Here is a 14,268-nt window from a genome sequence, read left to right on the forward strand (position 1 = left end):
GTAATCAGGACAAGGATTGCTTTTTATTAGCACAAATGTTTATTTTCCGTTATTTTTTTCACTAGAATCAAGATTCTAATAAGCATTGTGAAATCTCTGTAATACCTTCTACTCACTGTAAGAAAGTACATAAAATCAAAATGAAATTAATTTTATCTTAGCTTCGTGATAAAGCTGGCAAATTTACATATGAATCTCTAAACATGTCAAGACAAAAAAATATCAATCATTTGAGAACAAAGAGGCTGTCGCAGACTTAGTGAAAGACTTCCTAAGTGTCTGTGTGATGGGAGAAGGGGAATAACAAATTGATTTCAGCAAAAGCAAATTTTGACATGTACACAAAACTCAGCTGCATCTTTCAGCAATGCAATAAATCACTGCCATCACTGCACTCACCATATATACACACCAATAATCACAAGAAAATAGAGCAAGGTTGACAAAGAATAGTGAGTGGATAGGGTCTCCAAAGAGGCTGTTGGGTAGCAGTGCCATCTTACTCCTCAAGTAACCTGAATGACAGTTACTTATTCAACATGATCCGTGTGTTTGCTTTCGTTTGTGACATCATTTGAGAACAACCTATCTTCCAAAAAGAACTACACGGTGCTCTATACGATTAAAACTTAATTGGGAGGATAATAACTTAGCTCCTAATCTAAGTATCTGAAATCATTCTACATTCTCGATAGTTTGCAATTATACTTACACCTGATCCTTTTTCTCATACCTGGTGACATATCTCATGAACAATGACCATGGTGACATCCAGCAAATAAGAAATAGATGAAACACTGGGATCCAGCAGTATTCTTTGTTCCACAAAAATACTCAGTCCCCAGTTCTCCATAGCAGCATACGGATGCTTAGGCACAGCTAAAAGATCTAGAAATAGAATAAAACAATTCCAAAGGCTTTAACAAACATGTCAGATTCTAAATTCATATCCGACAAAAGTCCAGAAATCCTAATTAGAAGAAATACTTGTTCTTTCTCAGTAATTTTTTTTTCTAAATTAAACTACCTGCCATTTCTACGTGACAGCAGAAATATAGGCTATCACTGTAAATGCTGGCCATATCCATCCATCACAGTTCATTTTCAGACCCAATGCTGTAGGAGGTTGGAAGTATCAGCACCATTATTGATGGGCCTATTCTAATAAGTTGCAGAAAGTCACGGAAACCAAATGCGGCAGGAATCTGCAGAGTCAAAAGGCATTGTGCCTTCCAATGACAATATACTCAGCTCAGTGCAGTACATGCTGTACTCCTGCTTTTACCTCAATATTGTTTAAAAGAAAACATCTCACATCAGTTTAAAAATCCGACATGCCATATTTCTACTTGCTTAATTCTAATGTATTTTTTGAGTTTTGTTAAAAATAAAATATTACATGTAAATATAGCTCAGATAGAGAAAACTAAAAAAGTAGATGTAGTGTCAAAAGAACCATTGAGGGGGGCTTCCCTGGTGGCACAGTGGTTGAGAGTCTGCCTGCTGATGCAGGGGACACGGGTTCGTGCCCCGGTCCGGGAGGATCCCACATGCCGCGGAGCGTGCGCGTCCGGAGCCTGTGCTCCGCAATGGGAGAGGCCACAACAGTGAGAGGCCTGCGTACCACAAAAAAAAAAAAAAAGGACTATTGAGGGAACCTGCAGACTCTGGTCCTGGTCCTGCCTCCACCATTAATTAAATATATGACATCAGTAAATCACTTTAATTTCTCAAGACCACAATTCTCTCACCTATAAAATAAGGTTATTAGACGTCATGATCTCTAAAATCCCTTCCAGCTCCGAAAATCTATGATTAGATGATTCTAAGATTTGTGCTTATTTTAAAAGGTTGTAGAGGTATTATCAACGTTTGCTTAAGGTGACACAGTAAGTACATGCTTTGATGCACTCCCTCTGCTCAAACACATAGCAATGATAAGTAAAATATTAAAAGGAAAAACAGAAAATCATCTCCAGGCTTGAAAATAAACCTCTCCATGGACCAGAAATGGTACATAAATGCAAAGCAGTGATTGCATGTGAAGCCACGGGCAGTGGCATTTGGGAACTGGATCCAGCAGGATCCACCGGAGCCAAAGGCATCTAAGCCAAGCTGATAACTTGTTGCCAGGGGCTGAGGTAGGGCATGCATGTGCAGAAGGACTAAATGTAGCTGGTGCTCAACGCTGCTTGGGAAAGCTAGCAAGCAGCAACGTAAGAATTCGAACCCAGGCAACGTGGCTCCACTTTCCCATGTAAACCCTGGACTAACTCCCTAGGGTGCTAAGAAAATAATGGTACAAAAATGTTTGCTGCAGTATTCTTTGTAAGAGTGAAAAGAGAAAACTGCAAGCCTTTCACCGAGATAACTGACAAAGAAACTGTGAAATAATTCTAAAAAGGAATACCATATAACAACTGAAATAGTCTCACCACTAGATTCTAACACTACATGTGTCATCACGGATAATCTGAAAAACGTAATGTTGAGGGAACAAATAAGGTGTAGAATGACCCTTACCATATACTACTTAAAAACAAGCAGAATAGTACCATAGATTGCAAATGGATACTCACACATTCACACATATACTCAGACAGACAGTAGTGGTAAAATGCACACACAGTCACACACATATAGGAATGATAAACACCAGATTCAAAATTATGATTGCTTCAGAAAAGAAAGAAGGAAGAAGGAATGAGGGACAGTCTCTTAGGTTCCTGGAACCAATTTCAACATGTGCGCATGTGGGGCGGGGACGTGGGAGGGTTTGTCCCACACCGTCTATAAGTAATTCTTGGATTCCAACAGAGTGACCCAGTATTCAACTCAATTCTGATACCATCTACCCGAAGACAGAATCAGATTCCACAGGTTAAGGGTTCAGTCCTACAACACTGCACCCTCCATCCCTACTTCAAAAGCCAGTCCCAAGCCCAGCCAGGTTGTTACCTGTGCTTCTGACCTATGGACTAAAGATAAGTCAAGTATGGCCCCTGTATCCACTACATGGAAACATGACAGCTTAACAGAAAAAATAAATAAAGAATAAAAAGTCCTGTGAAAAAGCGAGAAAACAGATTTAGTTGGAGAAGTTCTTGAAAGAGATAGTATCTGAGTTGGACTTGCAAAGATAAGTTGGATTTCGACAGGCAGACAGAGGTACTATATGCATTCATTTATACAAGTATGTATTTACTGAGCATCTCTTTTGCTCAATACAAGCATTGTTTGTTCTGTCATCCAAGCTCCTTGCTCCCTGCTCTCATGGCACTTATATTTATTTGTGGGTGTGTGTAGGAAGAGGAGGTTAATTAACAAGTAATAAATGAATGAAAGAATTTTAGTAAATGATAAATGTTACCAAAAAATAATAGAGTAAGACAGTGATTGACTGGTAGGGTGAAATGAGTGAAGTGTGGTCAAAGCAGGCATCTCTAAGGTAATCACATCTCGCCTGAGATGTGAATAATGGTAGAAGCCAGCTGTCTGAAGATCTGTGGAAGTATTGATACATTGTTCTAAGAATTGATACATTGTTCTAAAAATGCACAGGCCCTAAGGAGGAAATGAGGCTAGCATATTGGATAGAATGAAGGTTGGTGTGGCTGAAGCATATAAAGGAGAAGAGTATAGATGTGAGAATTATACAGAGTGCAAGTACGTAACAAATAGACATACCTCTGCTTAAGATTTTACCTTGAGACCTTCCTTAAATATGAACAAACTAGGCAATAGAACAACATTGCGCCAACTCTGCCTGCTACCAGCAGATGGCAATAGCAGTAGCAGGTCTGGGGCCATTTACTTGTAGGAACTCGGGGACTTATGGACAAGCCTGTTGCAAAAGAGAGGCACTTCTGTTTGCTGGAGTTCTCCAAGAGCCGAGAGTAGTCAGGTCCCCAAGACTAAGTCAACAAATCAGGCCGCACACTGGAATATGGAGTGGCTCAAATGGCACGGAGAGAAAATTCCAGATATGGGCCAGATGCGAGTCTAAGAGTTTGGAATAAAGAAGGTACAGCCAGGGGCAGTCATCAGACAGCAAAAACCTGACTAGCAGCTTAAGCAGGTGTGGTGAGGGGGCAGCTGAAGGTTGGTGCCAACGATCTCAGGCAATGGTGACTTAACTAGGCAGCTGGTGACAGGTTGGTTTCCAGAGATGTAAGGGCAGAGAAGTCAGACCCGAGTAACAAAGCTGTACTTCAGCCAGACAAAGACTCTTGAGCAAATGGAGTCAGATTCAGATAAAGTGATTGAGAACAGAGTAAAACACAGAGGGATCAAGCACAGGAGGCAGCTTCTCAGATGCTCACAGGCTTTACAATAGATACAGGGAACCATGTCTATGGCTGGAAGAAGGAAAAAAAAAGAAAAATTTAAAAATTAGATTACGCTACTACAGACATAATAACCTTCTATCAAAGTACTGAAGAAACTTGGATTTTGTTCTAACAACTATTGAGGCATAATTTAACTGTGTCTCTCTGCTCTATACCTTTATCTCATAAACAGTTCTATATTTTAAGAACACCTTCCAGAAGCATATATCCACATAAAGACTTGTACACAAATGTTCATAACAGTTTACTTCCAATATGCCCAAACTGGAAATAATTCCAATGTCCATCAATAGATGAATGGATAATGTGTGGTATATCCATACAATAAAATGCTGTTTAGCAATAAAAAGAAATGAGCTATCAATACGTGCTACAACATGGATGAGCTCCAGAATAGCTATACTGAGTAAATAGGAAGAAAAAATCTATGTTTTATGATTCATGTCACATAAAATTTTAGAAAATGCAAATTAATCTATAATGTCAAAAAGCAGATCAGTAATCACCTGGGGACACAGATAGGAGGGATTAAAAATAGCAACAGGGGGCTTCCCTGGTGGCGCAGTGGTTGAGAGTCCACCTGCTGATGCAGGGGACACGGGTTCGTGCCCCGGTCCGGGAAGATCCCACATGCCGCGGAGCGGCTGGGCCCGTGAGCCATGGCCGCTGAGCCTGCGTGTCCGGAGCCTGTGCTCCGCCACGGGAGAGGCCACAACAGTGAGAGGCCCGCGTACCGCAAAAAAAAAAAAAAAAAAAAAAAGCAACAGGAAAGAAAGAATGTCTCTATGTGTAAAACTGAGTCACTATGCTGTACGGCAGAGATTGGCACAGCATTGTAAATAACCTCTGATTAAAAAAATAAATTAAAAAAATAACAACAGGAAACTTTTGGGGGTGATGGATAGGCTCATTATGGTGATGATTTCATGGGTGTATACATATCTTAAAACATCAGATTTTACACTTTACATATGTGCAGCATACTGCATGTCACTATACCTCAAAGAAGCTGTTAATACCTTCAGTAACTGAAATATTCTTTTGCTTAACTTTGAAGATAATAAGATTTATTTACAATGAATTAAATTGTTTCAATTTTTGCAAAATAATTTGTCATGAGGCTATATCCATTAACGTGTGCAACCACAACTCTTTAATATGCCTTGAAAACAGAAGTAAGAAAACTCAAATGTTTCAGAGTCAAACTTACTTGGAAATTTAAAGAAAATCCTGGATAAAATTATGCATAGGAGTCTGCTCCCAGTTAATTACCCTAGTCCTAAAACTATAGGCAGATAACAAATATTCATATAATACTAGTCAATGTGATTACATAAATCACCATAAAAATCTGACTTTCTCTATTTGTTCCCTTCAGTGCACTAGAATTTACTTTCTACCTTTAACACTGTTGAAACAGCTGTCGCTAACTAAGAGCACAAAATCTCATGGAGACCTCTGAGTTCTTACTTTTTTGATACTGCCAAGGTTTATCACACTGCCAATTAGGGTCTGTCATAGAAAGATATCCGTGTTTCTCCTCCACTTCCCAGATTACCCTTTCTTCTTGTTGTTTTTGTTCTTGTTTGTTTAATTTTCTTGTCATCTTCTGATTTTTGAAAACAGAGTTCTAGGATTTCCATCTGTGTGTGTGTGTGTGTGTGTGTGTGTGTGTGTTTTAACTCATTCTACTAGTTTTCTTTGAGTCTTCTCACCCACTCCAATGTCATCTGTCACCACCCACATGCCCAGATAGCTCTCTTTGAGCTCCAGAGGAAAATATCTAAGCACCTTAGGAGTAGACTGTTAATTGATAGTCCCCCCTCCACAGCCACTAATGTACTATTCCTTCTAGAATAATCCTCTCCCCTGTAATCTGGCTTAAACCTTAAGAAAGCTTTGCAGCTTCCTCTTTTGGACTCTGGGGAAGGTCAGTCACCAAGAAAAATGTCCCACTACCCTAACAACACCGTGCTAAAACGAACCCTGAAACCACGTGGAAATGTTCAAAGAATCATCAAGCAGGGTCTTATAATACATACAAACCGAATCCAGTCTCCAGCATTAGGGGCAATGTTCTGATGTATAACTTCATAAACTAGAAATAGACTTTAATGTATTCTACATTATTAAATAACCACTAGCAAAAAAACCACGTGCAGTATCAGGCCTCTCCTCCCTGCCACCGTCAGATTCTGAGCTCACAGATCAGCAGAGTTTGTTGTCCAGGATCATTTCTCCTCTGGTGACAAGTCATGCTGAATAGAGCTTAAAACTAGTTTTGCCTGATGTCACACAGATATGTAGACATTACCGAGCTCCTTCCAAGAAAGAACATTAAACTCTGCAGTTCTGGTCATCGGCTCCATGGTTTCGCGGTTTGCCGTGCGCAGTGCTCTTCCGCTCCTTTACACTTCTCTGCTCAGTACTGCTCAGAGGCGCTCCCTCCAGACCGACAGACACGTTCTGAACTTCGCCCTGCTTCTTCCATCCCAGATCTATCCTGCTCTCAAAGCCCCAGACTTCGGCACTAACTCTTCCTTCTGTTTCCTTCACCCTTTAAATTTCAGCCTCAAAGCTATCTTCCATGCGGTGTCCTAGCAGCATCTCAATCACAATCCAAGTCATCTTTCCAGCACTGCAACCCAGCCCTTCTTGGCAGAGGGCAGTAGACATAGCAGTTAAAAGTTGGAGCTTTAGAGTCCACACTGTTTGGGATCCAAACCCAGGTCTAACATTTACTGGCTATGGAACTTCAAACAAATTATTCAATCTCTCCCAGCTTCCATCCCCTCATTGATAAAGCGGGGATAACTTCCTTGCAGGTTGTTGTGAAGATTCAATGAGATGGTCCGTTTAAAGCACTTAGTCCTGAGCACAAAACATGATAAATCAATGCCATCACTATCTGGGATCTTTCCAGTTCTTCCTCACCTTGGGGAATCAGATTCGTGACAGGCCTTAGCTTGAGAGAGGAGGAATCTTGTCTTCTAACAAAGATGAAATGTTGGCTAATGTGTTATGCTAGGCATTCTGATTTCTGAATTGAAAATGTTGCTTATGATGTAAAGCAATACAGGACCTACCGAAGAACAAACTTAAAAAAAAAAAGTCATAGGACATTCTCATTTTATTATTCAGGGACCCTAAATAAGTTTTAAGGGTATAGCAGGTTAAAAAAATAAAAAGTTGTGTTTTGATTATGCCATGACTGGCACTTGAAGATACTATTTACATAAGCATTCATGCTTAAGTATTAAAAAATAAAACTCCTTGCTCTGACAATTACCACATGTGACTAGTATAAATATAAATTGCATTTGAAATAGTAATATTGATAAGATAAGATTCATAGAAGTCATCTATTACTGGTATTTATAAAATGAGAACCAACATTTCCTTTCAAGGGCATATTCTGAAGTTGTTTTTACTCACAAACAGATTAGGTACTGAATGGCTGTTTTTAAATTCATTTGACAAAGAGGAGTTTAAGTTTTGCTATCCTTGGATACATTTCCACCAAATTTAAGACCTATATTGGAAAAGAATCTAAAAAAGAGTGGATATATGTATATGTATAACTGATTCACTTCGCTGTACACCTGAAACTAATGCAACATTGTAAATTAACTAGACTCCAATAAAAATTTAAAAAAAAGAGTGAATTGGTCCTTCAAAGCTTTAAAACAGAACACACTTTCTCCTGATGGACTTTCTATTTGGGCATATTTCCATCCAAAAAGATTAGCTTCAGCTACATACTTTAGCCTATAACAGAATTTTCATCAGTACCACTTGTATTCACTAGCTTAGCATTTATGCTCGCAAACTCCTAGCATTCTCCTGAATTAGCATTAGGCCCTAATATGCATTCAATGTTTTTGCTGATCCTCCTGCACACACTCAAAAGACTTTTTTTTTTTCATTTCTGCAATCACTTTTCCTCGACACTTCCTGATTACTGTCAATTGCAAAGGAGGAACACTTTTCATGGTTTGTCTAATTCCCTTTTTCCCTGAAAAAGAATTTTTATGCCAAAGGACTTATCCCATATGCACAAGGAATGTTTGTCATTTTCTCACCCATTTAATTTTTAAAATTAGCTCTACTTTGATTGCCATCATCACATTTTGCATCTTCTCTCAAGCACTTTCAAAACTTATGGTCTTTACTTTAATGGACATGATTGGCATAAACATCAAAAACACACTAAATGATTCCTATCACCATCATTTGGTGACAGGCCAACTTGATTAATGCTTGTTATATAACAAAGATTTGGTGTTATCTAAGAGAATGTAGGTTGTAAGTAAGGTTCCTTTCTATGAAGCTTTCGTTTACTATATTTTTCATTTATTCCTAAAATACTTATTCATTACCTAACATAGGCCAGACGGATCTGAACACTGGATATATAAACCCTGAACAATAAAGACACAGTCCCATTAAACCCTAATGGAGTTTAAAAACCAATGGGGAATACCAACAAGTTTAAAAGTATACATATTATAGACACACATGAAGGAAACCGCAGGGTAGTACATGCGCTAACCTGAGTACATGGTATGATGGAAGCAGCACAGAGCAGAGACTAAGAACATGGGCTGTGAGGCCAGATAGCTCAGGTTCAAAACTCCATCCTGCTACTTAGCAGGCTTGTTACTTATCATTTCTGCCCCTCATTTTCCTTACCTGTAAAAGGAAGATGATTATAATTGCTACTATTTCACAGCGTTACTGCGAGGGCCATTGTTGGAACACAACTCTCAAGTATCTTTCACATTTCTGTATGTCTTAAGAGCACAGATGCTGACTGGCTTTTGTTCCAGACTATCTTTTTAAGGATATTTGTATAGAAAACAACAGAGAGAGTGTCTTCTCAAAAGCAAAGGACAGGAGTACATACCATAATTTATAAAATAACTAGATTCTTCAGGGTCCTCACCTATTATATAATCCATTGCATATGCAGGTATCACCTGGACCTCTTTGCGTTGATCTTGTGAATTGGGGCTCAGGGAACTGGCTCAAAAAATGTTGATACTCTGGCTACTGCTATAGCTAAAGGAATAAAGTTTTATTGTCTCTAATCCCAGAGTTTCATGTCTTCCACCAAGTTTCAAGAAACAATGGCAGGCTGGCTTGTCAAGCTTGCAAAGAGGGTAAGATAAAATCTCAGACTCTTCTCAGTTCTTGACAACTATGTGAGTGAGATGCTTGGAACAATACCGAGTTCTCAATAGCTGTTAGCTATTGCAGACAAAAAGCCCCTCCAAAGATGTCCATGCCCTCATTCCCAGAACCTGTGGATATATTAAATTACTTGGCAAAGGGGAATTAAGGCCACAAATGGAATTAAGGTTGCTAATCAGCTGACCTTAAAATGGAAGAGTATCCTGGATTATCCAGGTGGACTCAGTATAATCACAAGGGTCCTGAAAAGCAGTAGGCAGAAGAGTCGGTGTCAGAGTGAGGAAATGAGAGAAAGACCCTGGAGGCCACTGCTGGCCTTGAAGATGGAAGGGTGTCACAAGCCAAGGAACACGGGGCTTCTAGAAATTAGAAACGGCAAGAAAATTTAGAGATTCTCCCCTAAAGAAAAGACTTTAGTGAGAGCAGTGTCAACCTGCCAACCTACAGAACGGTAAGATAATAAATTCATGTTGTTTTAAGCCACTATGGATGTGGTAATTTATTACAGCATCAATAAGAAACTAATAGAGTATCATCATCATCATTACCTTTATCACTTTTACTATATTGATAAATATGCTATATTACTATAGTATTACTGTATTATATTACTATGATATATTACTACAACAATGTTACTATATTACTGTCATTATTACCATATGAAAGAGGTCCCAAATCTTAACCTAAGAATTGGGAAAGGCTTCCTGGAGAAAGTCAGTTATGAGATTTGTTCAGTTAGCTGGAGCGAAAGTATATTTCAGGCTAAGGGTGTCTGAAAACAAGTGAGAGAGAGCATGGGACTTTCAGTAAACGAAAACTGGATCAATATGGCTGAAGCATATAGTGACAAATCCTGTATGGGACATGCTGAGTTTGAGCTGCCTCTGGAACATCCAAATAGAGAGATATCCAGTAAGAGGCTGAATATAGAGGTCTGATGTGTTGGGGAGAGGTTTGGGCGAACAGATTTAAGAAGTCATCAGCATGTATATACTAGACTATGACCCATGCTGAGCATAGAAAAAGACTAAGATATCTGAGGAGCACTGAGATTTAAGAAACAGGCAGAAGAAGGGGGCAAATGAAGAAGGCCCACAAAGGACACTAAAAGGCACCGTCATAAAAGGTGGGGGAGAAGCCAGAAATGGGACATCACATCATTCCACAGAAGTGAGGCAAGAGTCGACAGTGTCTACGAATATCTTAGGTTTATTTATAAAACACAGATATTATACACTGAGGTAGTTAAATATTAATTAATGCTTTCAAAGAATACTAACTTACCCTTCAATATCATTTTCAACAGATTTTCAGAATGAATTATAGAACTTCCTATATAGATACAACACAAAGTCTAATTATATGTGTTGGCATCATCACCGAAAGGGGGAAGAATACCCAATACTCTGTTAGGGGCTTTCATTAATCAGCTATTTAATGGGTGTTAGTTGCTGGACTGGGCCCATCCCACAGTGTGGAACTCAGGAGTCTTTTTTGTTTCAAAAGTCTGAGGTATCTGGGAATCGTTTTAGAGGTTTGGATAGCTCTTTGACACTCTTTAATTGACAGATTCACATTTCCAGCAGAAGAGAGTATAAAAATAGTACTATTTATAAATGAGCATTCTTAACTCTTGAAACTTGGAGTTGTCAGTAAAATATATTTCCAAATTCATATGCACTTCAGGCAGTCTGAGTACAGAGTGGTTTCTCCTAAAAGAAATTTATGTAAGTTTGGTAAAGTGGAAACAAAGATTCATTGTGCCTTAAGGCCAATTCCTCTTAGTATAAACTGTACTAGTAATAGATACACCATTCAATAAAAAAATGCAAATATATCATTCAAAGGAACCAATGTTGGATATTTAGCTTAAAATTGTCTAGCATTATTTTCAAGCAAAATATCAAATACTTGTTGAAGCCCCAGAGGGAAAAAAATCACTGAAGTCCAATAGTTGTTGATTTTTTAAAATCACTTCTTATAGCAGTACAAACTATTATCTGATATTAACTGGCTCTAAACAATGGATGAATTTTCAGAGAGCTATAGTAGTCTAAAGAGTAGATTCCAAAATTCACTGTGAATTTTAAAGGTTCCTAAGGGAAATCGCTGATGGTGCTTGGGGTAATGAAGGCAGAGAGAAAAAGGAAGAAAATAGAGTTAAAATATAGCACAATTATAGAAACAGAAAACGCAGTGACACTGTGCCACTTTACTAAACTTTAACATTAATTCGAAGCTAATTTGCCTTTAAGAGAACTAAAATAGAACCGTATCAGTTTAGCCCTTGGTGTTTTACTAAAAGCCTCTACCTTCATATAACCCAAACATATAGATTTACCATTTGAAACAGCATCAGGTCACTCAACGCCATGAAGAAAATGAATGTCATGTCCCACTCAGGCTGAATTATGTATCCGATGGGAGGTATTGATCAAAATATGAACCATGTCTTTCATTACTGAAAGTACCTGATGCTTTGTTATAAATATCTTCTGAGAGTATAAAGAAACCGCCTTTTCCAAATTTTTCTACAGAATAGTTTCTGAGAGCGTCTCTTCAATGATTTTTTTTCAAAACCCATTACTAGTGTTCCAAATATTCCCTAGTTCAATTTACATTAGATCAAGAAATGAAATACAGGAAGAACTAATAATGAGCCAGAGATTGAACTGAACCCTTTACTTCTCCAAGCTCCAGTATCTAATGAGCATCACTAAATTATACTCCTAAAGTGTATTTTATAGGAAAGAACATATTTTGTACGCCTAATGGGGAAATGCTGAAAAGAGGGGATTTTTTTGGACCCATCATAAAAATGTTGCTCTTAATGTAAATACTCAGGGAATTGACATAATTGAAAATTGCCAGAAGCCATTTTCCTAACACTACAGTTAATAGACCGTGAGGGTTCTGCAGCTCAACACAACGTGTAACTGATCACTGTACACATGCAGCAGGGAGACTACCATGAAGAAAATGGTAACACCCTTCTCATTATTTCTGTTTCTTCTTGTCCTCCTAAAGCACTATGCAAATTTTGCACTTGTGTCTTGGAACCTGTCTGAATCATTATTAAAATGGAAGCCAGCATTCTGTGGAGTGCTACACTAAAAGGTACAGGTCCAAGGACACTAAAGCTTCTGCTCATGTTTTGCAGGAGCATTTGGGTGAAAATAACAGAAAATAACAGAAAAAGAAAATGATAGAGCTGACAGTCTTTCAATCCTAAGTAAGAATAACTACGTTTTTTTTTTTTTTTTTTCCGGTACGCAGACCTGTCACCGTTGTGGCCTCTCCCTTTGCGGAGCACAGGCTCTGGACGTGCAGGCTCAGCGGCCATGGCTCACGGGCCCAGCCACTCCGCCGCATGTGGGATCTTCCCGGACCGGGGCACGAACCCGTGTCCCCTGCATCGGCAGGCGGACTCTCAACCACCGCACCACCAGGGAAGCCCATAACTACCATTTTGAGCACATATAAGGGCCAGTGAGTTTCTAAGTGATTTATATGTATTAACTCAGTTAATCCTGACAATTCTTTGAGACAGACGCTATTCATAGCTCTATTTTGCAAATGAGAAACTGATGCACAGAGACATTAAGTTAATTGCCCAGGACAGTCTGGTGTTAGCAGAGATAGGGTTCAAACTTCGGCAGACTGGCTTAGATCCCCCAGCCACTACACTCCATTCATTCTATTCCATCTGCATTATAAGGTGAAAACACTGCTATAATTACTTACTACCAAAAAATCAAAAAGAAAACAAATTTATCAACAAGAAGACTTGCACTATTGATTTACATCCATTCTCATTAACAAACTTCACTTTGAACTTCACTTGAAGTGTATATTGTGTCTTGAAATTTAGCTACTGAAAGTATTATGTGTACTATTTCAAAACTAAATAAATATAGCTACGCAGAGATGAACATGCTCAAAAGTTTTATAGTAGTGGTGCACAACCAGGAAAAGAAAAATAGGAGACTTTTGCCATAAAGCAGTAGTTCTCAACTTTGAGCATTCATGGGAATCCCCTGGAGGGCTGGTTAGAATACATATTTCTGGGCCCCAAGCCCAGAGTTTCTGATGCAGTAGAGCTGCGGTGGGACCTGAATCTGTCTTTCTAACAAGTTCCCGGTGATGTTGATGCGGCTGGTCAGGTGATCACACTTTGAGAATGACTGTTATAAAGGAGCATTTAGAACAGAAGACCTCAAATATTGTCATACATTTGAGTCACCTGGGAAACCTTTAAAAATATTAATGCCTCATGCTTCTCCCAAGACTTCAAATTGTTCTAAGGAGGGAACTCAGCCTCCTTACTCTTTACATGGCCCTAATGTACAGCAAGGGTTGAAATCACTGCTTTAGGTAGAGGGAAAATAAAAGCAGAAAGACTGGTTCAAAGTAATAGAATCCTAACTAAAATACAAAAGTGTTTCAGAGGTGGAAACAGACACTACTTGTTAATTAATTAAATATTGAAGATAAGAAACCCACCGAAGAGGCATAGACCATGCTACCTAGTTGCATGAATGGGTAATGAATCGAATTATGGTGTTCCATTAACCGTGATTATAAATCCAGGGAACCAGAAGGGGGAGAGTCAGAAAGGGGAGGGGGGAGTAAGAGGAGGAGAAAGGGAAAATAATTTTGTAGTACAAACAGAACAAATTATTTTCATAATGCTAACCTCCAAAGTCCATTTTTGCTAGTAATA

General features: G+C 38.8%; 1 protein-coding gene across 1 annotated transcript in view; it reads right to left on the reverse strand.

Annotated features, from left to right (window-relative positions):
- Positions 1-14,268, reverse strand: part of TRHDE (thyrotropin releasing hormone degrading enzyme) — a gene marked incomplete at its 5' end in the record, with an annotated part of 390,730 nt that overhangs the window by 174,852 nt on the left and 201,610 nt on the right. The window contains one exon of the mRNA XM_081249500.1: positions 734-888. Coding sequence (XP_081105626.1) covers positions 734-888 — 155 coding nt within the window. The remainder of the gene's footprint in view (positions 1-733; positions 889-14,268) is intronic.

This window comes from Mesoplodon bidens, assembly GCF_964165515.1.
Source record: "Mesoplodon bidens genome assembly, chromosome: 11".
NCBI lineage: Eukaryota > Metazoa > Chordata > Mammalia > Artiodactyla > Ziphiidae > Mesoplodon > Mesoplodon bidens.